General features: G+C 42.8%; 2 protein-coding genes across 2 annotated transcripts in view; both read right to left on the reverse strand.

Moving 5' to 3' along the window:
- LOC140485458 (scavenger receptor cysteine-rich type 1 protein M160-like) overlaps positions 1 to 3,923 on the reverse strand; it is a 96,546-nt gene extending 92,623 nt beyond the window's left edge. Inside the window, exons 1-3 of the mRNA XM_072583661.1 lie at positions 3,664 to 3,923; positions 1,748 to 2,056; positions 1,018 to 1,332 (exon numbers count right to left, since the gene is read on the reverse strand). Coding sequence (XP_072439762.1) covers positions 1,018 to 1,332; positions 1,748 to 2,056; positions 3,664 to 3,856 — 817 coding nt within the window. The 5' untranslated portion in view covers positions 3,857 to 3,923. The remainder of the gene's footprint in view (positions 1 to 1,017; positions 1,333 to 1,747; positions 2,057 to 3,663) is intronic.
- A 25-nt stretch (positions 3,924 to 3,948) lies between these two features.
- LOC140485459 (scavenger receptor cysteine-rich type 1 protein M130-like) lies at positions 3,949 to 27,638 on the reverse strand. The gene is made up of 7 exons (XM_072583662.1): positions 27,455 to 27,638; positions 25,010 to 25,324; positions 24,115 to 24,429; positions 22,375 to 22,689; positions 16,045 to 16,353; positions 11,704 to 11,711; positions 3,949 to 3,969 (listed from the first exon to the last, which is right to left on the reverse strand). The coding sequence occupies exons 1-7, from the start codon at positions 27,636 to 27,638 to the stop codon at positions 3,949 to 3,951; spliced, it is 1,467 nt and encodes a 488-aa protein (XP_072439763.1).
- Positions 27,639 to 27,944: the final 306 nt, after the last annotated feature.

The following is a 27,944-nucleotide window of genomic DNA, read 5'->3' on the forward strand; positions in this document are numbered from 1 at the left end:
CTGGATGGGTATATGAACAGGAAGTGTTTAGAGGGATATGGGCCAATGCTGGCAAATGGTTAGGTTAGGCTAGAATATCTAGTTGGCGTGGACAAGATGGACCGAAGGGTCTGTTTCCGTGCTGTCCACCTCTATGACTCTACAAGTTACAAGATTCAAAACTGCTTCTTCCCTGGATGGTTTCACAAGACATTATTTGAAAAATCTCTCCCATATGCACTCTTATGAATTTATACTCAAGGTTACCTTTGACAATCTGCTTTGTCTAATCTTTACAAAGATTAAAATGGCCCACAATTATGGCAGTACCTTGTTTTCAGGCTGATATTATTTCTTGTTGTATACTCTGTCCTGCAATGTAACTACTGTTGGGGAATTGATAACTCCCATTGGTTATTTATGTACCCTCCAATTTATTATCCCTATCCAAACTGATTCTAAAACTTGACCGCCTCATCTAATATACTTTCTCAGTATTTTACTGATCTCATTCTTAACAAACAGAGCTACCCCACCTCCATATTCTTTCTGCCTGTAATTCCAATAATCAGTTCCAGCATTGGTCATCTTGCAACCACCCTTTTATAATCTTTGGACCATATTAGACCCATTTCTGATATTAATTTGTAAATCTTGTTTCAAATGCTGCATGCATCCAGATAAAGACTGTTTAGTTTTGTCTTTGAGCCAATCTTCCCTGTTCTGAACTTATTTGCAACTTCATTCCTTTGATTGTGTGCTCTGTCCCTTTCTGTCTCACATCAGTTAATAATTTTCATCTCAGTATGTGCACCAATACCTTATCCTTTTTCTTCAATTTTTCCCCTCACTTGATCCTCATGTGATATAGTTCAAAACTCTAACTACCTGCCTAGATATTTAATTTGCTAATACACTGCTTCAAACGTCGGCCAGTAATGCAAAAATAAGTTTCTATTCCACTACGGCAGTTTGAGAATCTATGCATAAAAGATACAGATCTAAAATATTCATGTGAAACAAGTATCTCTCACTCACCTGAACAGGTAACTCCAGCATCCTGGCCGTGTGTGCAGTTATTCCCCACTTGTGGGTTAGCAGAACATTGATCGAGGGCAGACTCTGTCCCATTACACTTCACATCATCCAACCAAATGTGTCCAGACCCATATCCATAGTAGGCTCCTTTCGGTGCTGACAGGGCTGTCCCACAGTTCAACACTCTGCAGACCACACTCGCTGCTTTTTTATCCCAGCTGTTGTCACAAACAGTTCCCCAGATGGAGTTACGATAGACCTCAACTCTCCCGGAACACATGTTGGTACCATTCACCAGCCGGACAGGTACTGGACCTGAGTAGAACAGGTAAGACAGTTAAAACTAGTCATAGATTTTCTGGGAAGTTGTTGTCTGCATATTTTATCACAGGTATCAAACTCCCACGAATATCCAGACCTATCCTACTTCCCTAATCTCTCCTATATCAGCAGTTTTAGCAATGATTCCAGCTCATATTCCAGGGTAATGCTGTTCCAATGTGAGAATGAAGCACGAGCCCTGAATTGCGTGGACTCCCTCCCAAAGATCCAGCAAAGATAGCAAAAACCATGTCTTTCTTGTCCTTTGTGAGGATCTTGGTACCACTCAGTATGATAGATGGATCCACTGAGATATTGCATGAGGCTTCACGTCAATAACAGTCACTCACCCGGTCAGAACATTGTTATAAACTGGCAGTAAGGTGTTTTTCATGCCAGCCCCACTCACCTGAACAGATCACCCCAGCATCTTGGCTGTGTGTGCAGTTCTTCAAGGAAGTAACAGAGCACTGATCGAGGGAAGGTTCTGTCCCAAGACATTTCACTCCTGAAACCCAGATGTTCCCACTCCCCGCTCCATAGTAGGACCCAGTCTGTGCCGACAAGGCTGTCCCACAGTTCAACACTCTGCAGACTACCTCCGCTGCATTTATGTCCCATCCATTGTCACAAATGGTTCCCCAGACGGAGTTACGATAGACCTCAACTCTTCCAGAACACATGTTAGTACCATTCACCAAACGTAAGGGCATCGGACCTGCAACAGTGATGGGCACACAGTTAAACTGATTCAAGATAATCTGGTTAAATGTGAGGTGATGCAGATCGACATGACAATTAAGGTAATGGAATATAAAATAAACATTGAATCCTGAGTAGCACCAAGGATCAGAGGGATCTTAGCGTTCATAGCCACTGATCTCTTAAGGCTTCAGGGCAGGTAGTTAAAGTGGTTAAGAAGTCACATGGATACTTTCCAGTATTAGCTAAGGCACAGAGTTTAAGAGCAGGGAGGCTATGCTGGAACATATAAAATGTTGGTTAGGCCAAATTCTGGAATCCACATTATTGGAGGGATTGATTGTAATGGAGGTGGTGCAGAGAAGATTTATCAGATAATTGCCTGGGTGGGAGAGTATACTTACGCAGAGATTGGACAGAATGTGGTTGCTTTCCTTGGAGCAGAGGAAATTGGGGTGAGGGACGTGATTGAGATGCATAAAATTAAGAGGGGCATAGATGTAATGGACAGCAAGGAGCATCAATGATCATTGGACATTGATTTAAACTAAGAGGCAGGAGGTTTACAGAGAATGTGAGGAAAAATGTTTTAACCGAGATGGTGATGGGAACCTGAAGATCACTGCCTATAAAGGGTGATGGAGGCAGAATCCCTACAACATAGATGCAGGTCATTTGGGCCATCAAGTCTCTACTGGCCCTCTGAAGGTCATCCCGCCCAGACCCACCCTATCCCCTGTAATCCTGCATTCTGATGACTAATCCACCTAGCCTGCATAACTCTGGAAACTATGGGCAATTTTGCATGGGCAATCCATCTAACCTGCACACCTTTGGAAGGAAACTGGAGCACCACGAGGAAACCCATGCAGACATGGGGAGAATATGTAAGCTCCGCACGGACAGTTGCCTGATGGTGCAACTGAACCCAGGTCCTTGTGCTGTGAGGCAGCAGTGCTAACTGTTAAGCCACTGTGCTGCCCTTTAAGGAACATTTCAATGTCCACTTCTGATGCCAAGGCATACAAGGCTATGGGCTAAGTTTTGGACAATGTGATTAGAGTAATTAGGTGGTCGTTTTTTTTACTGCTGAAAACCCCCTCTCTGTGCTATAGATCTCTCTGATTCTATGGATTTTCACTGGAGTTATCAATTGGAGATTTAAGATGGTTAGGTTCCACCCTGTACTACCAAGCATAAAGAACATAAAAGAATGCAGGATCCAGAGGTCATTCAATTAGATCATGGCTGCTCTGTATTAAAGCCCCTTCTTCCATAAATTCTGCACTGTCTTCAAACTGAAGAAAATGGTTTTTCTTTTCTACACGACTAAAATCTTTTAGCCTCTTCGACAACTTGATCAGATCACTCTGTGGGGGATTTCCTATACTTGAGGAATTACAAATTTAGTCCCTGTAACCTGTCCGATTATTTAACTCTTTTACACCCCAGAGCCTTGCTGGGTCATTTTTCCTGCATCCCTTCCAACATCAACATAAGCAAATGCACAGGTTTGGACGAGTAATACTGAAAATGTACATTCTAATATCCTAGGACAATTTGAGAACAAATACACACAATAGAAAATTAAATTTTCTCACCAAAGAAAGTCACCATACTCACCTGAACAGGTCACTCCAGCATCTTTCCTGTTAATGCAAGTATTCACCTCCCATGGATTGGCAGAGCACTGACTGAGGGCAGACTCTGTTCCAAGACATGTCACATTATCCAACCAAATCTTCCCGCTCCCATTTCCATAGTCACCTCCTGACAAGGCTCTCCCACAATTCAACATTCTGCAGACCACAGTCATTGCATTTGTGTCCCAGCCATTAGCACAGACAGTCCCCCAGTCAGAGTCATGATAGACCTCAACTCTTCCAGAGCACATACTGGTCCCATTCACTAATTGTACAGGGACTGGACCTGGAATAGAAGCAGAAACACAATTAATCTGTGAGTTTATCAACAGAAGCAACATGAGAACGTGAGAAGGCCATTCAGAAACACGACAATTTCTGCCATTCAATTAGCTTATCATTGATTTGTAACTCAATACCAAATTATATGCTTTTGCTCCATATCATTTCTTATTCCTCGCCACTACAAATCATGGAAAATCGCAAATACAGTCTCTGTCTTGAAAGGTTGAACAGAATCCTTTGCTTTGTGTAAGGTAGTGCTTCCTGACACGACCTATGAACAGCCTAGCTCTAACTTAACACAGTCGATTGTTTGAACTTGCACCACCACAGAAAACTGGTTCTTTTCATCTCACCTATCAGCAACAGTCGGGGGCTGCTGAGAAACAACAGAGGAAGATTCTGGGAAGTGTGACGATTCCGGGTTTTATTTTGGAGACAGGTTGTAAGGCAGATGTAACAAACGAGATACTGAAGACAACTTGTGCAAACAACTTGTGAGGCCTTGGGCCTTTTTTAAACAGCCTGAATGGTTGAGGCTGGCTCTCACAGATCCGGATTTCTGGGTTTTATTTTTTAGTAGCATCAGAAGCCTTTGGGGACTCAAAAGAATTGGAGCTTCAGTTAATGTCTCTTTGCTGCTATTTTCTCTGAATCTTCTCTTGACGTTTTTCTCTCCTGGATTGGAGAATTGTAGTGAGAGTCTGTGTCTGAATCTGCCTTTTTGCCAAGGGGTGTGTTTCTAGGATATTACTATATTGGAACAGATAATTAGTAAAGGTACTGTATCTACACCAGTTGGTCCTGCTATAATGCATGTTTTCTCAAAGCGAATTAGCTACAATGCGACTGAAGAATTTAGACCATTATTTGTAGAATGTGAACCTTCCTTCCCTGTATTGGCTACAACGCGATTCCAGTCCAATGGCTTAAATGATCCTGCTTTTACTTGATTTTCTTATAACGTGGGATTGCATGGGAACCAAACTATCATGTTCTGTCAGAACAAATTGTATTTGGTTGAGTTTTCCAATAGTTAAGTTATTCTAAATTCTTCTTTCTTTTGTTTGTATTTTAACTGAAATGTTTAAATAAATTGTGTTTTGCGTAACAGTGACCAGTTGCAATGCATCTGGAATACAGCACTTCACATCTACCTTTAAAATAAGCAAATGGGTCTGATCTGGTCTATAACACCAGAGACCACCGAGGAGTGAATAAAGGGGAGGCAAAGCTCCACCCGAGTGGCCACTTTGAGAAGGATGCTTTGTGGTTGAACTGCTGCTGGAGGTTTAGGTGAAGGCTTAAGTGAATACCAGATCTCAGTGAGGAGGTTGAGCAGCAGCGAGGGATGGCAGTCAGAGGAGTAGTGAACTATTGCAACTGCTGAAGGCACGAGGGCAAAGGACAAGTAGAAGGAAATTAAACTGTGAAGTTGCAACCATCAGGTAAGTGGTAAGTAGTTTCACTTTTTTATTTTCTCTTGGCGTTGCTGCTGTTGTTGTTAAGTTAAGGGTTAAGTCATGACATGAGATGCTAGGTCGGTGTCATACCCTTAGAGTCATAGAGATGTACAGCATGGAAACAGACCCTTCGGTCCAACTCGTCCACGCCGACCAGATATCCCAACCCAATCTAGTCCCACCTGCCAGCACCCGGTCCATATCCCTCCAAACCCTTCCTATTCATATGCCCATCCAAATGCCTCTTAAATGTTGCAATTGTACCAGCCTCCACCACATCCTCTGGCAGCTCATTCCATACACGTACCACCCTCTGCGTGACAAGGTTGCCCCTTAGGTCTCTTTTATATCTTTCCCCTCTCACCCTAAACCTATGGCTTCTAGTTCTGGACTCGCTGATCCCAGGGAAAAGACTTTGTCTATTTATCCTATCCATGCCCCTCATAATTTTGTAAACCTCTAGAAGGTCACCCCTCAGCCTCCGACGCTTCAGGGAAAACAGCCCCAGCCTGTTCAGCCTTTCCCGATAGCTCAAATCCTCCAACCCTGGCAACATCCTTGTAAATCTTTTCTGAAACCTTTCAAGTTTCACAACATCTTTCCGATAGGAAGGAGACCAGAATTGCACTCATTATTCCAACAGTGGCCTAACCAATGTCCTGTACAGCTGCAACATGACCTCCCAATTCTTGTACTCAATACTCTGACCAGTAACAGAAAGCATACCAAACACCTTCTTCACTATCCTACCTACCTGCAACTCCACTTTCAAGGAGCTATGAACCTGCACTCCAAGGTCTCTTTGTTCAGCAACACTCCCTAGGACCTTACCATTAAGAATATAAGTCCTGCTAAGATTTGTTTTCCCAAAATGCAGCACCTCGCATTTATCTAAATTAAACTCTATTTGACACTTCTCAGCCCATTGGCCTATCTGTCACAGATCCTGCTGTAATCTGAGGTAACCCTCTTCGCTGTCCACTATACCTCCAATTTTGGTGTCATCTGCAAACTTACTAACTGTACCTCTTTTGCTCACATCCAAATCATTTATGTAAATGACAAAAAGTAGGGGACCCAGCACCAATCCTTGTGGCACTCCACTGGTCACAGGCCTCCAGTCTGAAAAACAACCCTCCACCAAGTCTTCTACTTTTGAGCCAGTTCTGTGTGCAAATGGCAAGTTCTCCCTTTATTCCATGAGATCTAACCTTGCTAATCAGTCTCGCATGGGGAACTTGGCGAATGCCTTACTGAAGTCCATATAGATCACATCTACTGCTCTGTCCTCATCAATCTTCTTGTTATTTCTTCAAAAAACTCAGTCAAGTTTGTGAGACATGATTTCCCACGCACAAAGCCATGTTGACTATCCCGAATCAGTCCTTGCCTTTCCAAATACATGTACGTCCCGTCCCTTACGATTCCCTTCAACAATTTGCCCACCACTGAGGTCAGGCTCACTGGTCTATAGTTCCTTGGCTTTCTTACCGCCCTTCTTAAACAGTGGCACCAGGTTTGCTAACCTCCAGTCTTCCGGCACCTCACCTGTGACTATCGATGATACAAATATCTCAGCAAGAGGCCCAGCAATCACTTCTCTAGTTTCCCACAGAGTTCTCGGGTACACCTGATCAGGTCCTGCAGATTCATCCACTTTAACTGTTTCAAGACATCCATCACTTCCTCCTCTGAAATTCCTGAGTGATTTGAGAATTCAGGGACCCTTCTGATGTCCCTGACTCCTTCACTTGCAGGAAGTTTGTCTAGCTGCAGTTCCTGTCTGATCACTTGATGGCTCTGAGTTGTGGCTTAATTTACTTTGGAATGTCTGCAAGGCTGAGGGAATCATGGATAGCAGGCTCTGTAAGTTGGTCACTCTGCAGATAAAAATTACTGAGGAAGATAAGGAATGGGTGACTGCCAGAAAAACGAAGAGTGGGAAGGCAGTGTCGGGGTCCCCTGTGGTCATCTCCCTCCAAAGCAGATGCACCATTTTGGATTCTGCTGGGGGAAATGGCTCACCAGGGAAAGATGGCAGCAGGTTCATGGCACCATGGCTGGCTCGGTTGCACAGCAGCATAGGAAAAAGAGTGGCAGAACTATAGTGATAGGGCATTCATTTGTAAGGGGAATAGCTAGGCACTTCCGCATTGTAAACAAGTGTCCAGGATGGTATGTTGCCTCCCTGATGCAAGGGTCAAGAATATCTTGGAATGGCTGCAGGACATTCTGGAGGGGGGAGGTGAACAGCCAGCTGTCACGGTCCATAAAGGTACCAATGAGACACGTTAAGAAAAAAGGATAAGGTCCTACGTGCTGAATTTAGGGAGCTAGGAGTTAAATTCAAAAATAGGACCTCAAAGGTAGGAATCCCTGGATTGTTACCAGTGCCACGTGCCAGCCAGAGTAGAAATGGCAAGATAGATAAGATGAAAATGTGGCTTGAAGGATAGCGCAAGAGGGGAATTCCTGGGACAGTGGAACCAGATCTGGGGGAGGTGGGACCAGTACAAACCGGATCCTGGGAACTGCTGCAGGAAGTTGGGGGATGTAAAGTGGAGACAGAAACAAAAGGCAGTAAAGGAAAAAGTGAACGGTGAAGGCAGAGAAACCAAAAACAAAAATCAAAAAGGGCCACATTACATCATAATTCACAAAGGGCAAAAAAATCTCAAAACAAGCTTGAAGGTTCTGTGTCTCAATGTGAGGAGTATTCTTTAATAAGGTGGATGAATTAACTGCACAGACAGTTATTAGTGGATATGATGTAATTGAGATCATGGAGACCTGGCTCCAGGGTGACCAAGGATGAGAACTCAACATCCAGGGGTATTCAATTTCCAGGAAAAATAGATGGAAAGGAAAAGGACTTGCTGGTTAAGGAGAAATTAGCACAACGGTAAGGGACAACATTAGCCTGGATGCTGTGGAATCTGTATGGGTGGAGCTGCAGAACACCAAAGGGAAAAAAAATGTCAGTGGGAGTTATGTACAGATCATCAAACAGGAGTTGTGAGATTGGGGATTGCATCAAACTGGAAGTTAGAGATGCATGCAGTAAGGGCCCGGCAGTTGTCATGGGTGACTTCATTCTGTACAATGATTGGGCCAACCACACTTGTAGCAATATAATGGAGGAGGGTTTCCTGGAAAGCATGAGGGAAGTATTGGTTTCCTTGACTAATAACATCGAACAGCCAACTAGACAGCAGACCATCCTAGACTGAATAATGTGCATAGTGTAAAACAGGGAAGGGGGCTTATCCATTGATAACAAGGGAAAACAAATTTTGATAGTGCAAGGCATGCATTGGCTAGGATAAACTGGCCAAGGATGCTTAAAGGTTTCACAGTGGATAGGTAATGACAGATATTTAAAGAACATTTGGATGAACTTCGACAATTGTACATCCCACGCTGATGTAACAGTAAAACAGGGAAGGGTGCTTATCCAAGGATAACAAGGAAAATCAGGGATAGAGTTAAAGCCAAAGAGGAAGCATATGAATGGGCCAGAAAAAGCAAACCTGAAGAGAGGGAGAAATTTAAAATTCAGCAAAGGACGAAAAAGGGTTGAATTTGGAAGAGGAAAATAGAATATGAAATGGAATAAGCTTGCAGAAAACATAAAAACTGACTGCAAAAGGTTCTATTGGCATGTGAAGAGAAAAAGACTAGTGAAGACAAATGTACATCCTTTATAGTTAGAATCAGGTGAATTCAGAATGGCCAAAAAAGAGATGGCAGACCCGCTGAACAATTACTTTGGATGTGTCTTCACGAAGGAGGACCCAAACAACCTTTCGGAAATGCTAGGGGTCAGAGGGTCAAGAAAGTGGCCGTAAAAATAGTGAATGCATAGGGGATCATTTTCCAAAATTCTATAGACTCTGGATGAGGTTAGCTAAGGTAACCCCATATTTTAAAGGCAGGAGATGAAAACGGGAATTCAAGGTCAGTTAGCCTGAAACTGGATGTGGGGAAAATGCTGGACTCAATTATTAAGGATATAATAACTCAGCATTTGGAACGCAGCGGCAGAATCGGTCCAAGTCAACATCAATTGACTAAAGGGAAATCATGCCTGACAAATCCTATGGATTTTTTTGAGGATGTGACCAGTAGAGTGGACAAGGGTGAATCAATAGATGTTATGCATCTGGACTTTCAAAAGGCTTTTGACATGGTGCCATTTAAGAGATTGGTAAGCAAACTTAAAGCTCATGGTATCGGAGCTAATGTACTAACATGAATAGAGAACAGGTTGGCATACAGGAAACAAAAAGTTGGAATAAATGTGTCCTTTTCAGAGCGGCAGGCAGTGACAAGGGGGGTGCCACAGGGTTTAGTGCTGAGACCCCAGCTGTACACAATGTGCATTAACAATTTGGACAAAGAATTGAATGCAACATCTCCAAATCTGCAGACATCACTAAGCTGTGTGGCAGTATGTGCTGTGAGGAGGATGCTAACAGGCTGCAGGATGACTTGGACAGGCTGGCTGAGTGGGCAAATACTTGGCAAAGTCAATAATAGGTGGCACTGGAAAAAACACAGGTCAGGCAGCATTTGAGGAGCAAAAGAGTCAATGTTCTGATGAATGGTCCTGCCTGAAATATCAACTCTCCTGCTTCTCAGATGCTGTCTGATCTGCTGTGCTTTTCCTAGCACCAAACTTTATCAATTCTGACTCTCCAGTATCTACAGTCCTCACTATCCGCTAAATACTTGGCAAATGCAATATAACGAGGATAAATGTGAGGTTATCCGCTTTGGTCACAAAAACAGGAAGACAGATTATTATGTGATTGGTGGCAGTTTAGCAAAAGGTGAGGTGCAACGAGACCTGGGTGTCATGGTGGAACAACCACTAAAGGTTGACATGCAGGTGCTGCAGGCAGTGAGGACAGCCAATGATATGCTGGCCTTCAAAGCGAGAGAATTTGAATAGAGGAGTAGGGATGTCTTGCTGCAGTCAAACAGGGCCTTGGTGAGGCCACACCTTGAGTTTTGGTCCAGCAAAGGTTCACCAGACCAGACCAGATCAGACCAGACCAGGCCAGACCAACAGGACTGATATATGAAGAAAGACTGGATCGACTGGGCTTGTACTCACTGGAATTTAGAAGAATGAGAGGTGACCTCATAGAACCATTTAAAATCCTGATGGGCTGGACAAGCTGGAAGTGGGGAGAATCTACCAATGTTGGGGAAGTCCGGAACTAGAGGTCACAGTTTAAGAATAAAAGGATTGAGATGAGGAAGAATTCCTTCACTCAGGGAGTAGTGGACCTGTGGAATTCTCTCCCACAGGAAGCTGTTGGGGCCAGTTTATTAAATATATTTAAAAGGGAGCTGGACATGGCTCTTGTGGTGAAAAGGATCAAGTGGCACAGGGAGAAAACGGGATTGGTATAGTGGATTGCATTATCAGTCATGATCAGTTTATATGGTAATACTGGCTTGAAGGGCCGGAAGGCCTACACCTGCACCTATTTTTTTCTGATTTGGAGATGCCGGTGTTGGACTGGGGTGTACAAAGTTAAAAAACACGCAACACCAGGTGATAGTCCAACAGGTTTAATAGGAAGCACACTAGCTTTCGGAGCGACGCTCCTTCATCAGGTGATTGTGGAGGGCTCCCTGCCATCATGTCTCCATGAAACATTATGATATTAATGAGCCCTTACCAACTGTCTCCCGGACCGGAATGGTTACAGAACATCAAACAGTTTCCCCAATTACTATGTACTTGTTCACTACTTTTTAATTGGGCCATTATCCCCTTAAGCATTGTTTTGACAGTTAGTTTCTTCAGTGAAATTGCATGAATGAATGAAAAAAGAAAATAGTAAAAAAGTCACAACCCAGTTCCAATAATCAATTTAATAGTCTTCATTCTTTTATTAAATACAGGTATAATTTATACTTTTTTAGAGCATAAGGGCCTAGTATTTTTTTGCTAACATTTACTAACTTAAAAGACAAAAGGACTAGCGCCTCTTAATTATCTGGAGCCAGTGTTCTGGTGAAAAGGATAAATAGAGTGGTCACTAGAACTTTAAACTTGTGAGTTGCGGGGTGGGGGAGGGAAAGACAAAGTGACAGGAAGAATGGAGTCAAGTAGAAAGATAAGCAGCAGATTAGCATGTGTGCAGGGTTTAAGTTCAAGACAGGCTAGGAATGAAGCGAAAAAGAAGGAGAACTTGGGACATATTACTCGAGATGTTGGAAATCATGAGGATAAGAAAATTAGCATTAAGGCGCTTTACCTGAATGCCTGTGGCATGCGTAACAAAGTAGATGAATTAACAGCACAAATCATCGTAAATGATTATGATGTGGAATGCATCACAGAGATGTGGTTGCAGGGAATTCAGGACTGGCAGTTAAACATCCAAGGACTTACAACTTATCGAAAAGACAGGGAGGTGGGCAGAGGGGGTGGCGTTGCCTTGTTAGTTAAGAACAAAATTAAATCTATAGCATTGAATGACATAGGGTCAGATGATTTGGAGTCTATGTGGGTGGCGTTGAGGAAACACAAAGGCAAAAAAACCGTAATGGGAGTTATGTACACACCTCCTAGTAGTGGCCAGGATCAGGGGTGCAAGATGTACCAGGAAATAGATAGGGCATGTCAGAAAGACAAAGTCACAGTGATCATGGGGGACTTCAATATGCAAATGGACTGGGCGAATAATGTTGCCAGTAGATCCAAAGAAAGGGAATTCATGGAATGTTTACAGGATGGCTTTTTGGAACAGCTTGTGATGGAGCCCACAAGGGAGCAGGTTATTCTGGACATAGTGCTGTGTAATAAGCCAGACTTTATAAAAGATCTTAAAGTAAGGGAACACTTAGGAAGCAGCGATCATAATATGATAGAGTTCAGTCTGCAATTTGAAAGACAGAAGGCAAAATTGGATGTAATTGTTTTACAGTTAAACAAAGGTAATTACAGGGGCATGAGAGAGGAACTGACGAACATTGACTGGAAGCAGAGCCTAGTGAGGAAGACAGTAGAGCAACAATGGTCAGAGTTTCTGGGTGTAATTGAGGACACAGTACAGAGGTTTATCCCAAAGAAAAGAAAGATTCTCGCCAGGAGAGGGGCGGTGGTGGGAATAGACAGCCATGGCTGACAAAGGAAGTCAGGAAATGTATCAAAGAAGAAGAGAGAGCCTATAAAGTGGCCAACAGCACTGGGAAGTCAGAAGATTGGGAAGACTACAAAAACAAACAGAGGATAACAAAGAAAGAAATAAGGAAGGAGAGGATCAAATATGATGGTAAGCTAGCCAGTAATATTAGAAATGATAGTAAAAGTTTCTTTCAATACATAAGAAACAAACGAGAGGCAAAAATAGAAATTGGGCCGCTCCAAATTGATGCAGGAAGGCTAGTGCTGGGAGATAAGGAAATAGCTAAAGAACTTATTAAGTACTTTGCATCAGTCTTCACAGTGGAAGTCATGAGTAATATCCAAACAATTAAGAACAGTCAGCAGGCAGAATTGAGTGTGGTAGCCATTACAAAAGAGAAAGTGCGAGAAAAGCTAAAAAATCTAAATATCGATAAATCTCCTGGCTCCAAAATTTCTAAATTTTTGGAAGTGCAGGGCGGATTAGAACAAATCAGCATGGATTTAGTAAGGGGAGGTCATACCTGACAAAATAATTAGAATTCTTTGAAGAGGTAACAAGTAGGTTAGACCAGGGAAACCCAGTGGATGTTATCTACCTAGACTTCCAAAAGGCCTTTGATAAGGTGCCTCATGGGAGGCTGCTCAGTAAGGTGAGGGCACATGGTGTTTGAGGTGAGCTACTGACGTGGATTGAGGATTGGCTGTTTGACAGAAGGCAGAGAGTTGATATAAAAGGTTCTTTTTTGGAATGGCAGCCGGTGACAAATGGTGTCCCACAGGGTTCAGTGTTGGGGCTGCAGCTGTTCACTTTATATATTAATGGTCTGGATGAAGGGACTGGGGGCATTCCCGCGAAATTCGCTGATGATACAAAGTTAGGCAGACAGGCAGGTAGTACTGAAGAGGTGGGGAGGCTGCAGAAGGATTTAGACAGTTTAGGAGAGTGGTTCAGGAAATGGCTGATGAAATTCAACATGAGCAAATGCGAGGTCTTGTACTTCAGAAAAAAAGAATACATGATCGTGATCAGATGGGCCAATGGGCTAAGAAGTGGCAGATAGAGTTTAATTCAGTTAAATGTGAGGTGCTGCATTTTGGGAAAGCAAATCTTAGCAGGACTTATACACTTAATGGTAAGGTCCTAGGGAGTGTTGCTGAACAAAGAGACCTTGGAGTGCAGGTTCATAGCTCCTCGAAAGTGAAGTCACAGCTAGATAGGATAGTGAAGAAGGCGTTTGGTATGCTTTCCTTTATTGGTAGGAGTATTGAATACAGGAGTTGGGAGGTCATGGTGTGGCTATAAAGGACATTGGTTAGGCCACTGTTGGAATATTGCGTGCAGTTCTGGTCTCCTTCCTATTGGAAAGATGTTGTGGAACTTGAAAGGGATCAAAAACATTTACAAGGATGTTGCCAGGGTAGGTCGATTTGAGCTATAGGATGACCTTATAGAGGTTTATAAAATCATGAGGGGCATAGATAGGATAAATAGACAAAGTATTTTCCCTGGAGTCGGGGAATCCAAAACTAGGTTTCGGGTGAGGAGGGAAAGATATAAAAGAGACCTAAGGGCAACATTTTAACGCAGAGGTTGGTACGTGTATGGAATGAGCTGCCAGAGGAAGTGGTGGAGGCTGGTACAATTGCAACACTTAAAAGGTATCTGGATGGGTATATGAATGGGAAGGGTTTGGAGGGATATGGACCAGGTGCTGGCAGGTGGGACTAGATTGGGTTGGGATATCTGGTCGGCATGGACGAGTTGGACTGAAGGGTCTGTTTCTGTGCTGTACATCTCTATAACTCTATGAATATTTCCAAACGGTGAGAAAATTCATAAAGCCAAGTACAAAGGGATCTGGGATTGCTAGTCCAGGATTCTCTAAAGGTTTACTTGCAGATTGAAGCCGTGATTAAGAAAGCAAATGCAATGTTGTCATTTATCTCAAGAGGGTTGGAATATAAAAGCAACAATGTGCTTCTGAGACTTTCTAAAACTTTAGTTAGACCCCATTTAGAATACTGTGTCCAATTTTGGGTCCCCATATCGCAGGAAGGACATACTGGCACTGGAGCGTATCCAGCAGAGATTCACACAGATGATCCGTGGAATGATAGGCCTAACATACGATGAACGGCTGAGGATCCTGGGATTGTATTCATTGGAGTTTAGAAGGTTGAGGGGAGATCTAATAGAAACTTACAAGATAATGCATGGCTTAGAAAGGGTGGACGCTGGGAATTTGTTTCCGTTAGGTGGGTAGACTAGGACCCGTGGGCACAGCCTTAGAATTAGTGGGGGTCAATTTAGAACGGAAATGAGGAGACATTTCTTCAGCCAGAGAGTGGTGGGCCTGTGGAATTCATTGCGACGGAGTGCAGTGGAGGCTGGGACGTTAAATGTCTTCAAGGCAGAGATTGATAAATTCTTGATCTTGCAAGGAATTAAGGGCTGCGGGGAGAGAGCAGGTCAGTGGCGTTGAAATGCCTATCAGCCACAATTAAATGGCAGAGTGGACTCAATGGGCCAAATGGCCTTACTTCCTCTCTTTTGTCTTATGGTTTTAATTATGCAAGCAGATGGGAAAGGCACTCTTTATCCCATCAGAGTAACAGCCAAGACTTAGCACATGTTTTAACGCATCTCCTGTCTCCCTGGACAGAAGCCCCTCAAACCTTTGTGGTGTAGATAAAAAAAAATGTAATACCATAGTAATGGAAATTTAATCTATGTAAGAACTGTGTTCAAAGGGGCTCTTGTATAACCTATATATTGGGACTCTATTGCCACCTTGAACTTGTGCTACTTGTTGCTGAATAAAGGAGGCTATTTTCACTACTCACAGACTTCAGTCTTTATTTGAACATGATCCCACACACTTTAACATTTGCAGAGTGGAGAGGAAATTTCAGTAGATGAAGTAGGCTTTGACAGAATAAATAAGGAAAACATTTTCCAGTGGTTGCAGGTTCAGTAAGAAGAGTTCACAGATTTAAAATTATTGGCAAAAGTATTAGAGGGGCAAATAAGGAAATGTGTCTTTTCGTAATGATTAGTTGGGATTTTGAACATGTTGCCTTAAAATGCAAAGATAGCATATTCAACAGTAATATTCAAAAGGGGATTTTGATAAATTCTTGGAAATTATTTTTAAAAGTCGCACTGGAAGTGAGATTGACTGAACAGCCCTTTCACAGGTATGATGGGCAGACTCACCATCGCGGCAAAAGTGAGGACTGCAGATGCTGGAAATCAGAGACTAGAATAGAGTGGTGCTGGAAAAGCACAGCCAGTCAGGCAGCATCCAAGGAGCAGAAAAATCCACGTTTCGTACAAAAGCTCTTCATCAGGACCACTCATTGTGCTATATCCAAGCAATTAAACAAGAGTGTGCAAGCTGACGGACAGACTCTTCCTTGGGCAGATAACAAAACATGAGGCATTTGCCAAAGAGATCAGTCTTACCTGAGCAGCTGACAGCAGCTTCCTGGGCGTGCGAACAGTTACTGCTCCTGAAGGGGTTTGCGAGGCACCGATCGAGAGCAGATTCTGTCCCACTGCATTGCACGCCACTCAACAACATCTCACCAGCCCCCTGTCCACGATAAACCCCAGTTACTGACTCGGCCTTCCCACAGTCCAGCTGTCTGCAGACGATGTGTCCATTGATGAGATTCCAGCTATCATTACAGACCGTCCCCCAGGTGGACTCATGAAGGACCTCCACTCTCCCTGAGCACATGTTTCCACCAATCAGTCTGACCGGGAAAGGCCCTGTGAACAAGGAAATTCTATTTGAGTATTATACACAAGAACAATTAACACTGAGGATGTTGTGTAGGACCACATTAATATCAAGAAATCATATCGCAGTCTGTCCCTGTGCAATCTGGCACCTACTTTTCTTTATTTCATCTAACTTTGCTATACCCTCCTATTCTTCATTTAAATCTGTGTTGTCTAGCACACATTTATGTATATAACCATGTAAAATTTCTCATTAAAATAACCTCATTGTGCCACACTGAGCAATTTTTCATGCTCACGTAATTTCAACTTAATCTCAAATCATTACAATCTAGAGTGTAGGTTTGCTCGCTGAGCTGTAGGTTTGATATCCAGACGTTTCATTACCTGGCTAGGTAACATCATCAGTGGTGACCTCCAAGTGAAGCGAAGCTGTCGTCTCCTGCTTTCTATTTATATGCTTGTCCTGGATGGGGTTCCTGGGGTTTGCGGTGATGTCATTTCCTGTTGGTTTTCCCGGATTGAGGGGTTGATAGATGGCATCTAGATCTATGAGTTAGTTTATGGCGTTGTGGTTGGAGTGCCAGGCCTCTAGGAATTCTCTGGCATGTCTTTGCTTAGCCTGTCACAGGATAGATGTGTTGTCCCAGTCGAAATGGTGGTTTTTTCCATCCGTGTGTAGGGCTACGAGGGAGAGAGGGTCGTGTCTTTTTGTGGCTAGCTGGTGTTCGTGTATCCTGGTGGCTAACTTTCTTCCTGTTTGTCCTACATAGTGTTTGTGGCAGTCCTTGCATGGAATTTTGTAGATGACGTTGGTTTTGTCCATGGGTTGTACTGGGTCTTTTAAGTTTGTTAGTTTTTGTTTGAGAATGTTGGTGGGTTTGTGTGCTACTAGGATTCTGAGGGGTCTTAGTAGTCTGGCTGTCATTTCTGAAACTTCTTTGGTGTAATGGTAAGGTGGTTAGGGTTTCTGGCTGTGTTTGGTCTGCTTGTTGTGGTTTGTTCTTGAGGAATCTGCGCACTGTATTTTTTGAGTATCCGTTCTCCTTGTATAGGTTTGATTTTTGGTTTGATGGTTGGTAGGGCTGTTTATTCTAGTCTTTACATTACCGCTTCTGCTATGAATCCTGATAGTGGTTGTATAGGTGGTTCTCCTCTGTTTTCTGAAGTTCTTCTGTGCTGCAGTGTGTGGTGACTCATTGGAATAATGTTCTGATACAGCTTCGTTTGTGTGTGTTGGGATGGTTGCTGGTGTAGTTCAGTATTTGGTCAGTGTTTGTCGGTTTTCTGTATACGCAGGTTTGTAGTTCTCCGTTGTCCTTTCTTTCGACTGTGACGTCCAGGAATGCGAATTTGTTGTTGGTTTCTTCCTCCTTGGTGAACTTTATGCCTGTGAGGGTGTTGTTGATGATGTTAAATGTCTCTTCTATCTTGTTTCGTTTCGTGATGACAAAGGTGTCATCTACATAGCGGACCCAGATTTTTGGTTTGATGGTTGGTAGGGCTGTTTATTCTAGTCTTTACATTACCGCTTCTGCTATGAATCCTGATAGTGGAGATCCCATGGATGTGCTGTTGGTTTGTTTGTAGACTATGTTGCTGAAGATGAAGTGGGTGGTGAGGCACAGGTCCACGAGATTCATGATGTTTTCATTGATAATGTGATTGATGGTGGTTGGTGTGTGTGTGTGATGGTCTCTTCTAAAAGTCTGGTAAGTGTTTCCTTTGCCAGGTCGATGTTGATGGAGGTGAACAGTGCTGTTACATCGAATAAGATCATTGCTTCGTCTTCCTCTATTTTGGTGTTTTTGATGATTTTTAGGAATTCCTGGGTGGAGTGGATGGAGTGCTGTGACTCTTCTACTAGGTATTTCAGTCTTGCGTGTAGTTCTTTGGCCAGTCTGTAAGTTGGTGTTCCGGATAATGAGACTATGGGTCTGAGGGGGGCTCCTGGTTTATGGATTTTTGGTCATCCGTAGAATCGTGGGGTGTTGGTCCCGTCGGGTTTCATTTTCTGGAATTTCGTCTTGTTTAATGGTCCGGGACTGTGTCATTTTCTTAGGAGATATGTAGCTGAAAATGTGTTGCTGGAAAAGCGCAGCAGGTCAGGCAGCATCCAAGGAGCAGGAGAATCGACGTTTCGGGCATGAGCCCTTCTTCAGGAATCTTCAGGAACAGGTAATTTTGTTTCCTAGTTGTGGGGTCAGGTCTACCGCCACCTTTTGGTAGGTGTTGGTGTCTGCGAGTAGTGCTTTCTCGATGTAGTCCCTTCTGTTCAGGATGACTGTGAGCCGGCCTTTGTCTGCAGGTAATATAACGATGTTTTTGTCTTTCTTTGAGGTTTTCTAGGGCTTTCTTTTCTTGTGTGTTCAGTTTGTTTCCTTCCCTCTTTCAGCACAGAGTAGGTGTAACTGTTTGTTGTGTTTCTTCCGTGAGTTTGTTGTCCTTCAATGTGGCTCCTAATGTCGCTAGGAAATCCTTCTTGTCAGTGTCTCGGTAATTGACATTTAGTCCTTTTTACTAGTACTGCTTTTTCTGTGTCTGATAGGGTCCGGTCTGATAAGTTCTTTATCCATGCCCCTGTGTTATCAGTTTTGTCTTTGTTTGTGAGTTTATCAAGATTTTTCTTCAAGTCCCACCATTTCAACTGGGACAACACATCTATCCTGGGAAAGGCTAAGCAAAGACATGCCAGAGAATTCCTAGAGGCCTGGCACTCCAACTACAACGCCATAACCAAACACATAGGTCAAGATGCCATCTATCAACCCCTCAGAAAACGAACAGGAAATGACATCACCACAAACTCATCCAGGACAAGCATATAAATAGAAAGTAGGAGACAATAGCTTCGCTTCACTTGGAGGTCGCCACTGATGATGTTACCTAGCCAGGTAATGAAACGTCTGGATATCAAACCTACAGCTCAGCGAGCAAAGCTACACCCTAAACCTCAACCTGAGCTACAAACCTTCACTATGATCTGTTCACTCCCTCCCTGTCAACAATTATTGACTTCCATTGTTTTTATTCATTCACAGGATGAGGGCATTGCAGGTTCGGCCAGCATTTATTGCCTGTCCCTAATTAAGAACTAATCACATTGCTGTGTACCTGGAGTCACATGTATGCCAGACCAAGTAAAGATTGTAGTTTCGACTGAAAACAACAAACACTGGCAATCACAGCTGGTCAGACAGCACACAGAGAGAAAGAGAGAGAGAGAGAGAGAGAGAGAGAGCGAGCAAGTTAACATGTCAAGTCTAGAAAACTCTTCGTCAGAGTTGACATGAAGTGCAGGAGAGGGGGAGGCAGTATTTACGCTTAAAGTTTGGGGGTGGTGTGGTGGGGTGTAGAGTGCTAGGGGAGAAAAGAGGTTGATAGTTCAGATTACTTCTTTTAGCTTGATCCCCACAACCGACGATCCCCACGACTTCCACTATTGCATAAATGCTGTCCCCTCCACACGGATCTTCAGCTCTGATGAAGAGTCATCTCGACTCAAAACATTAGCTTGCTCTTTCTTGATGGATAATGTCTGACCCGCTCTAATCTCCAGCATTTGTTGTTTGCAGTACAGATTCCAGCATCTGCAGTAATTTGCTCCTACAAGGATGGCAGTTTCCTTCCCTAAAAGGCATTAGTGAACCAGATGGGTTTTTCCCAACAATCAACAATGGATTTGAGGTCATCAGTAGATCCTTAATCCTAGATTATTTTAAAGTGTATTCACAATCCACCATCTGCAGTGGCAGGATTCAAACCTGGGTCTCTGGATTAACAGTCCAGTGATAATACCACTTGGCCATTACCTCCCCAGTCCGACACACACTCACAACCATCATAGCTGGTCATGCTGTTTCGTGGCTAGTTGGTATTCATGGATGCGGATCGTTAGCTGTCTTCCTGTTTGTCCTATGTAGTGTTTTGTGCAGTCCTTGCATGGGATTTTGTACACTATGTTGGTTTTGTTCATGCAGGACAAACAGGAAGACAGCTAATGATCCGTGTGCATGAACACTAACTAGCCACGAAACGACACGACAAGCTATCCTTTGTAGCAACACACGCAGATGACAAGAAACATGAGTTCGACTGGAACAACACTACTCTTACAGGACAAGCCAAACAGAGAACAGCCAGGGAATTCCTGGAGGCATGGCACTCATCCACAGATTCTATCAACAAACACATCGACCTAGACCCAATATACCGACCACTGCAGCGGACAGCTGGAACTGACAACCGGAAGCGGCAGAGACAGGCCACTATAAATGCCGGAGAAAACAACACAGAAGTGCTTCACAGGAGGATGTCACCTAGACAGGGAACGAAACGTCTGCAACACAAATTCTCAGCTCGGCGAACAGAACCACGACATATCCAATATCTCTGCAGCTACTTCCTTTAATATCCTAAGATGCTACCTATTTGGTTCAAAGACTTATCATTCTTTAGCCACATTAGTTTCCTGGGTACTTCTTCTGAAGTGATAGTCATTGTGTTTATTTTGTCTTTCCTTTAGCACCTTGGTTATTTAATATCTTTGCAATGCTATTCATGTCCTTTCCCATGTTGCTCAATATTTAATAACTCCTCTGCTATTTCCTCATTTCCCATTATATTTCCCCAGCATCATTGTCTAAGGAGCTTGTGTGCATTTTGACATGTATTTCATTTTATAACTTTAAAGAAGCTCTTCCTGTCCATTTTATGTCACGTGCTAGTTTGCCCTTATCATATATTTTCTCTTTCTATTTTATTTTGGTCATCTTTTGTTGGCTTTTAAACCTTTTCCACTCTTCTGGATCACCACAAACCTTCGCCATGTTGTACGTTTTTTCTTTCAATTTGATACTATCCTTACCTCCGTTTGTTAATTTTGGTCACTTTATTCCCTTCTTGGATGCACTTCTTTCTCATTGGCATATATCTTTGCTGTGAGTCATGATCTATTTTCTTAAAAGTTTGTGATGGTTCCTCAATTGTCTTTTCTGCTAAACTCTTTTTTTCCAGTCCAACACAGTCAGCTCTGCCTTCATTCTTCAGTAATTACTCTGATTTAAGTTGAGCACAAATGTTTTTGAGTCACAGTTTTGTTTTCAAATTGAATGCTGAATATTATGATTAGGGAATCTTTTAGTCTGAGATCATTTATTAAACCCTCTCATTTAGTTTAATGCTCATTTTTTATTGTTCTAGTTATTTGATTCACCAAGACACTGGTGCCAGCATGGTTCAAGTGAAGCACAAACCACCAGTACAACACCCTTCTACCCAATACTGATAATCATTCCTATATTGTTCCCTGGTTCATTTTTAAAGCCATGTATAAATGCAATTTGTTATTAACTGAACCCAAGTTCCATCCCTGGCCTGCTCTGTTATCTGTTCTCATCCAATGTGGTACTGAGTGCAGGAAAGATACTAATTTGAACCATGATACTTAAAGTTGAATTGAATATCTTGGCTACAACACAAAACAAAATACTGCTAATACTGGAAATCTGAAATATAAACAGAAATGTCTGTGAGTGCTCAGCAGTGTCAGGCAGCATGTGCGGACGGAAGAAGGGTCATGAACCTGAAACAAAAACACAGATTTTCTCTCCTAAGATGCTGCCAGACCTGCTGAATACGCCCAGAATTTTCAGTTTTATTTTGAATGTTCTTGGCTGCTGATTTCCAGATGTGCTCCACAAATTTGTGAAATTAAGTCAGATCTAAGCAGAATTCCTTGCAAAGTTAAAAATCACACAACACCAGGTTTTGATCCAACAGATTTATTTGGAAGGAGTCGCTTTTGGAGTGCTGCTCCTTCACATAACCACCTGAAGGAGCAGTGCTCCGAAAGCTAGTGCTTCCAAATAAATCTGTTGCACTATAACTTGGTGTTGTGGGATTATTAACTTTGTACACCCCAGTCCAACACGAGCATCTCCAAATCATAAATTCCTTGCAGAGTCATGCCACAAATCTCTGGACCATAGATATCTGAGCAGTTGTATTACCCTCTCCAAGATTCATTAGAAATAAAGTTTGAAGTACCAGAGCAAATGACTCCAACGTCCTGGCCATGTGTGCAGTTATTCACCCCAATCAGACTTCTGGAGCACTGATCAAGGGCAGACTCCATCCCCGAACATTTCACATCACTCAGCCAGATGTCTCCAGTACCATCTACATAGTTGGCTCTGGTCTGTCCTGATGCGGCAATCCCATAATTCAACATTCTACAGACGACATTTGCTGCATTTACATCCCAGCCATTATTGCACACAGTTCCCCAGGCTGAGTTGTGAAAGATCTCAACTCTCCCAGAGAACTTATTGATTCCATTCACCAGCCGTATTGGTATTGGACCTGGAATATGGTGGAGAATTGAAGAATGATACATAATAAAATGAATTTAGGACAGGTATTAAGATGAAGTACGAAATTTTAAAAAGCTTTACATTTACATAGTACCTTTCACCATCTTATGAGGTCTCAAAGTGCTTTATATCTAAAATAGTACTTATCAGATGTAGTCACTGTTCTAATGTAGGAAACATGGCAGTCAAGTTGTACGCTGCAAGTTCTCATAAACAACTGTGACAATGACCACATCATCTGTTGTAGAGATGATGGCTGAGGGTTAATTATTGACTAAGGACAATGCAGAAAAGAGATTGAAAACAACAAACAAGAAAACAATGTTACACAAATCACTAAGAGTCAGTGTAACACCAAAAAGAGATCAAAAGGGCCAAGTTCCTCAAGTAATAGATATTAAGTTGTGGCTGTACAGAACTTTGGTTAGACTGCATCTGGAATAACTGTGTTTAGGTCAGGACAGAAATGATAGGGGCGGCACAGTGGCTCAGTGTTAGTAATACAGTGTCAGGGACCTGAGTTCGATTCCAGCCTTAAGCGATTGTGTGGAGTTCACACGTTCTCTCCGTGTCTGCGTGGGTTTCCTCCAGGTGCTCTGGTTTCCTCCCACAATCCAAAAGATGTGAATTGGCCATGCTAAATTGTCCATAGTGTTAGGTGCATTAGTCAGGGATAAACATAGGGGAGGGGAATGGGTCTGGTGGGTTACTCTTCGGAGGGTCGGTGTGGGCTTGTTGGGCCAAAGGGCCTGTTTTCATACTGTAGGGAATCTAATCATATATTGGCCTTGAAGGGAATGCAGCATGGATTCACCAGAATGATACTGGGTCCAAAAGAATTAAATTACGAGGACAGGAGGCATAAACTGAGATAGTATACTCTCAAATGTAGAAGCTTAAAAATGCCAATCTGTTGAAGCTATCTTCTGAGGACCCACCAGTAGTGTTGGCAGTATTCAACCAATTCAAGTTATATTAAACAATGGCTAGTCTCACTGGATACAAAGATTTCAAATCCTGAAAATCTCCTGGTGATAGCACTGTGATGGGAATGGGTGGAAAACTCTACATTAGGTGGAGTTTTCACTCCAATAAAGGCAAGTGATTGTAGCTATCAGAAACTAATCATCTCAGCTCCAGTATACCACATACTGCAGAAGTTGCTCAAAGCAACACCCAAGGCCCAATTATCGTACCTTGCTCACCAATAAACCTCTCCCCACCATAAGCACAGAGGCAGGATTGTTCACTGAGACTTGCAATGTATGGCTGTATTGGTAATTGCTTAGTTAACGTCCGTATAGTATAAGCTGCTCCAGTTCTTGAAAGTTTAGCAAATTCTCATCTCTAAAAAGGGATCCATTGATGTAACAATCAAATAGTGGAAGTCAGCTCACAAATAAAAAGCACTTACCTGAACACGTAACTCCAGCATCTTTCCTGTGTGTGCAGTTTTTCCCCACCCGTGGATTGACAGAGCACTGATCAAGCGCAGGCTCTGTCCCATTACAACTCACATCACCAAACCAGATAACTCCATTTCCTTCTCCAAAGTAGGCTCCAGTGTGCACTGACCGGACCGTTCCACAATTCAACACTCTGCAGACCACATTTGCTGCAGTTTCATTCCAGCCAGTGTCACAAATAGTACCCCAGACGGAGTTACGATAAACCTCAACTCTCCCAGAGCACAGGTCGGTACCATTTACCAGCCGCACAGGTACTGGACCTGGAATAGAGATGAGAACGTAAATCTACTAGTCTAGAATTATCGGCACTTCAAATGAGCTCCATGCCTGGATTTTCCACTGTGGTTCAAAACTGCACTCAATCGACTGAACCAGTACATTCGCTTAGGCAACAATTGGAGAATTAGGGACAGAGTTTGACATCATATTAGAGTCGTAGAGTCACAGAATGTTTACAGCTGGAAAGAGACCCTCTGGCCTAATGTGTCTGTACCAATTATCAAACATCCATACTGTACTTAACCCTATTTTCTAACACTTGACCTTGTATGCTAAGTATTTAATTGTCAGAAAGGTAAATATACAATATACTACTCCAATGCCGATGGATTAGTTATAGACAGAAAGTTAAAGAGATATCTGAGAGATTACTGAGTCAGAGAAAAGGTAAGTGAGCCAGAGAGTACAATTACACCGCATAGGATATGGGAGAGTACAGAGAATTAAGTTGGGTGTATTAAAGATGTGAGGAGTGAGCAGGGTGGTGGGTTTAGATTGGTTGGGAGAATAAAGTGTATGGGGAGTAGGCAAATGAGTAGCATGCTGAGCGTGCTCACTGACCTGTACAGACTACTCCAGCAGCCTGGCTATGTGTGCAGTTCTTCATTCCCTGGGGGCTACCCGAACACTGATCGAGGGCTGGCTCTGTCCCGAGACACTTCACACCCTGAATCCAGATGTTCTCAATCCCCTCTTCATAGTGAGCTCCCATCTGTGCTGACTGGGGTGTCCCACAATTCAATGCTCTGCAGACAACATTTGCTTCGTTTTTATCCCAGCCATTGTTGCAGACAGTTCCCCAGACAGAATTACGGTAGACTTCAACTCTCCCAGAACATATGCTGGCCCCATTCACCAACCTGATGGGTACTGGACCTGGAACAAGGATGAGAACATGTTCTTTAATTGTTAGACTGTTGGTCCAACATCTAGTTCTGAATGAACCAAAATTTCTTACAATTAAATATTGGCAAGACTGAAGACGGCCACAAGTTCTGTCACGCATTACTGGACTCATTTCCCTTTGGGCAATATTTTGATAGAATGTTTGAAATTTATGAGTTAAAGAAGCCATTTAGCCCATCATGTCTTATGTCTGTTGACAATAAAACGAGAATGTCACTTTCCACCTCTTAGTCTGTACCATGTCATTTATGGAGAAAGTGAGGACTGCAGATGCTGGAGATCAGATCTGAAAATGTGTTGCTGGAAAAGCACAGCAGGTCAGGCAGCATCCAAGGAGCAGGAGAATCGACGTTTCGGGCATGAGCCCTTCAGGAAGAAGGGCTCATACCTGAAATGTGGATTCTCCTGCTCCTTGGATGCTGCCTGACATGCTGCACTTTTCCAGCAACACATTTTCAGCCCATGTCATTTATAGCATGACAAGTGCATTTTCAAGTATTTTTAAAAGCAACAAAGATTTTTGCCCCCAACATGCTTCCTGGCAGGAATTCCAGATTGTCACTATCCTGTGGTTGAAAAGACTGCTCTGTTATTGAATGTTTTGTTACACTTCCATTAAATCAGCCCTAAGTCTCTCCTGTTCCATACAAAAAAAAAGCCTCAGAATACTGACTGGCCCTGAAATGAATATCAAGTCCTCATTATATGGAAGATTAAGTACACCTCACTTCTGAACACAACATCTCCTCACCTGCCTTTGCTCAAATGCTGCTGAAAATATGAATGTCCCTTTGTAACCTCCTTAGATGACTGGCTATCCTCCTATCTACCACCCTCTGCAGTCAACAAGCTATCTAAAACTTTGTACCCTAACTCACACCAGATTCCATTTACCAATATTCACTGACCTCCATTAGATCCTTGATCAGCCTTGTCTCACCTTTAAAATTCCCATCATCATGTCAAGAACCCTCCATAGCAATAGGGCAGTTGTCTCTACATCTGTAATCTCCTCCACAGCTACAAATCTCATCCTCTTTAACCTTCTCCACACCGACTATTCTTATTCTTACATTCCAATTCCTCCATGGCCCTCACCAGCTTCTTTGTTCTGTAACTTCCTTCAGCTCAGTAATTCCTGTACTCCTGTTCAAATCTTACCATGGTCCTGGATCCCACTCACCATCTGTGCAGCCTCTATCAAACCTGTGCTATCAAATTGATCCACAGGCCTCACTCACTTTCTCTGTCTGCAACATTTTCCAATCTACCGTCCTGCGGGACTTTGTGCTTTTCCAAATGGGGTCGCTTTCATATCCTTCATTTTAATTGCTCTACAACTGGTTACTGGACCTTCAGATGTTTCAGTGCTGAACAACAGCATTCCCTCTCTACATCCCTTCATCTCTCTAGCCAATTGTTCCTTTCAGAGTTCTGTTTAAAAGCTATTACTTTGGCAAACTTTCGTCAACTGCACTGATATCCAGTTATTCATTCTGACATAGAATCTTGATTGAGAATGCTAAAGCATTTTGGGTATCTTAAGATGTTGTACGAATTATATAATTGCAACATGTTCCTCTTGTTAATTTCACTGACCTACATCATCTTCTCATCCAAATATTACTCCTGAAACTAGTCTCACTCCACCACTCTTCACCACAAACCTGTATAAATCTCATATAACCTCTCTGCCATACTTCACCCCATTGCTTTGTATTAATGTTACTGCCCAGTTTTAATCCAAAACTAACTAACCACCCTCAATACTCCTTATAATTCTGTAAATAATCCAAAATACTTGCTCTCATCTTTCTGAAAAGAAGTCTTAACCTCAAACTCATGTTCTATTGTGCCCACAAACTCCAATCTCACTCTCAAGTCATTCCAAAGATTTTGCACTCATCCTGTAGTTTGGTTTCAATCACAACCTAATTCCATTGCCCCAGTTCTTTCTCCATATCCCTACATCAATGCCAATCTAGATTACCACTCTCCCCACAGGCCTGTAGTCATGACAAATACGTTTAATGAATCTCTCTCATCAAAAATGCATGGCAAAAGAATCAATAGATGTAAGGAACAGGTATTTGCACTCACCCGAGCAGGTTACTCCAGCATCCTGGCTGTGGGTGCAGTTATTTGCCCCCCATGGACTGGTAGAACACTGATCAATGGTAGACTCTGTCCCATTGCATCTGAAGTCATCCAACCAGATATTCCCAGACCCTTGTCCATAGACCGCTTCAGTCCATGGTAAAAGGGCTGTCCCACAGTTCAACATTCTACAGAGCACACTGGCTGCATTCATATCCCAGCCATTACCACAGACAGTTCCCCAGATGGAGTTATGATAGACTTCAACCCTTCCAGAGCACAGGTTAGTGCCATTCATCAGTCGTACAGGCACCGGACCTGAAAAGAGATGGGAACATGTTAAATTGGTCTGGGATTACCACCACTTCCACTGGGTTTGGTGTCTGAATTTTTCACAGGGACTGAAAACTGTTCCCAGTCAACTGAATTTATACTACATTTGAAAAACCAGATGTAGGTTTAACATCACATCATAATACACTACATGGTAAAC

Source organism: Chiloscyllium punctatum, chromosome 14 (assembly GCF_047496795.1).
Source record: "Chiloscyllium punctatum isolate Juve2018m chromosome 14, sChiPun1.3, whole genome shotgun sequence".
Taxonomy (NCBI): Eukaryota; Metazoa; Chordata; class Chondrichthyes; order Orectolobiformes; family Hemiscylliidae; genus Chiloscyllium; species Chiloscyllium punctatum.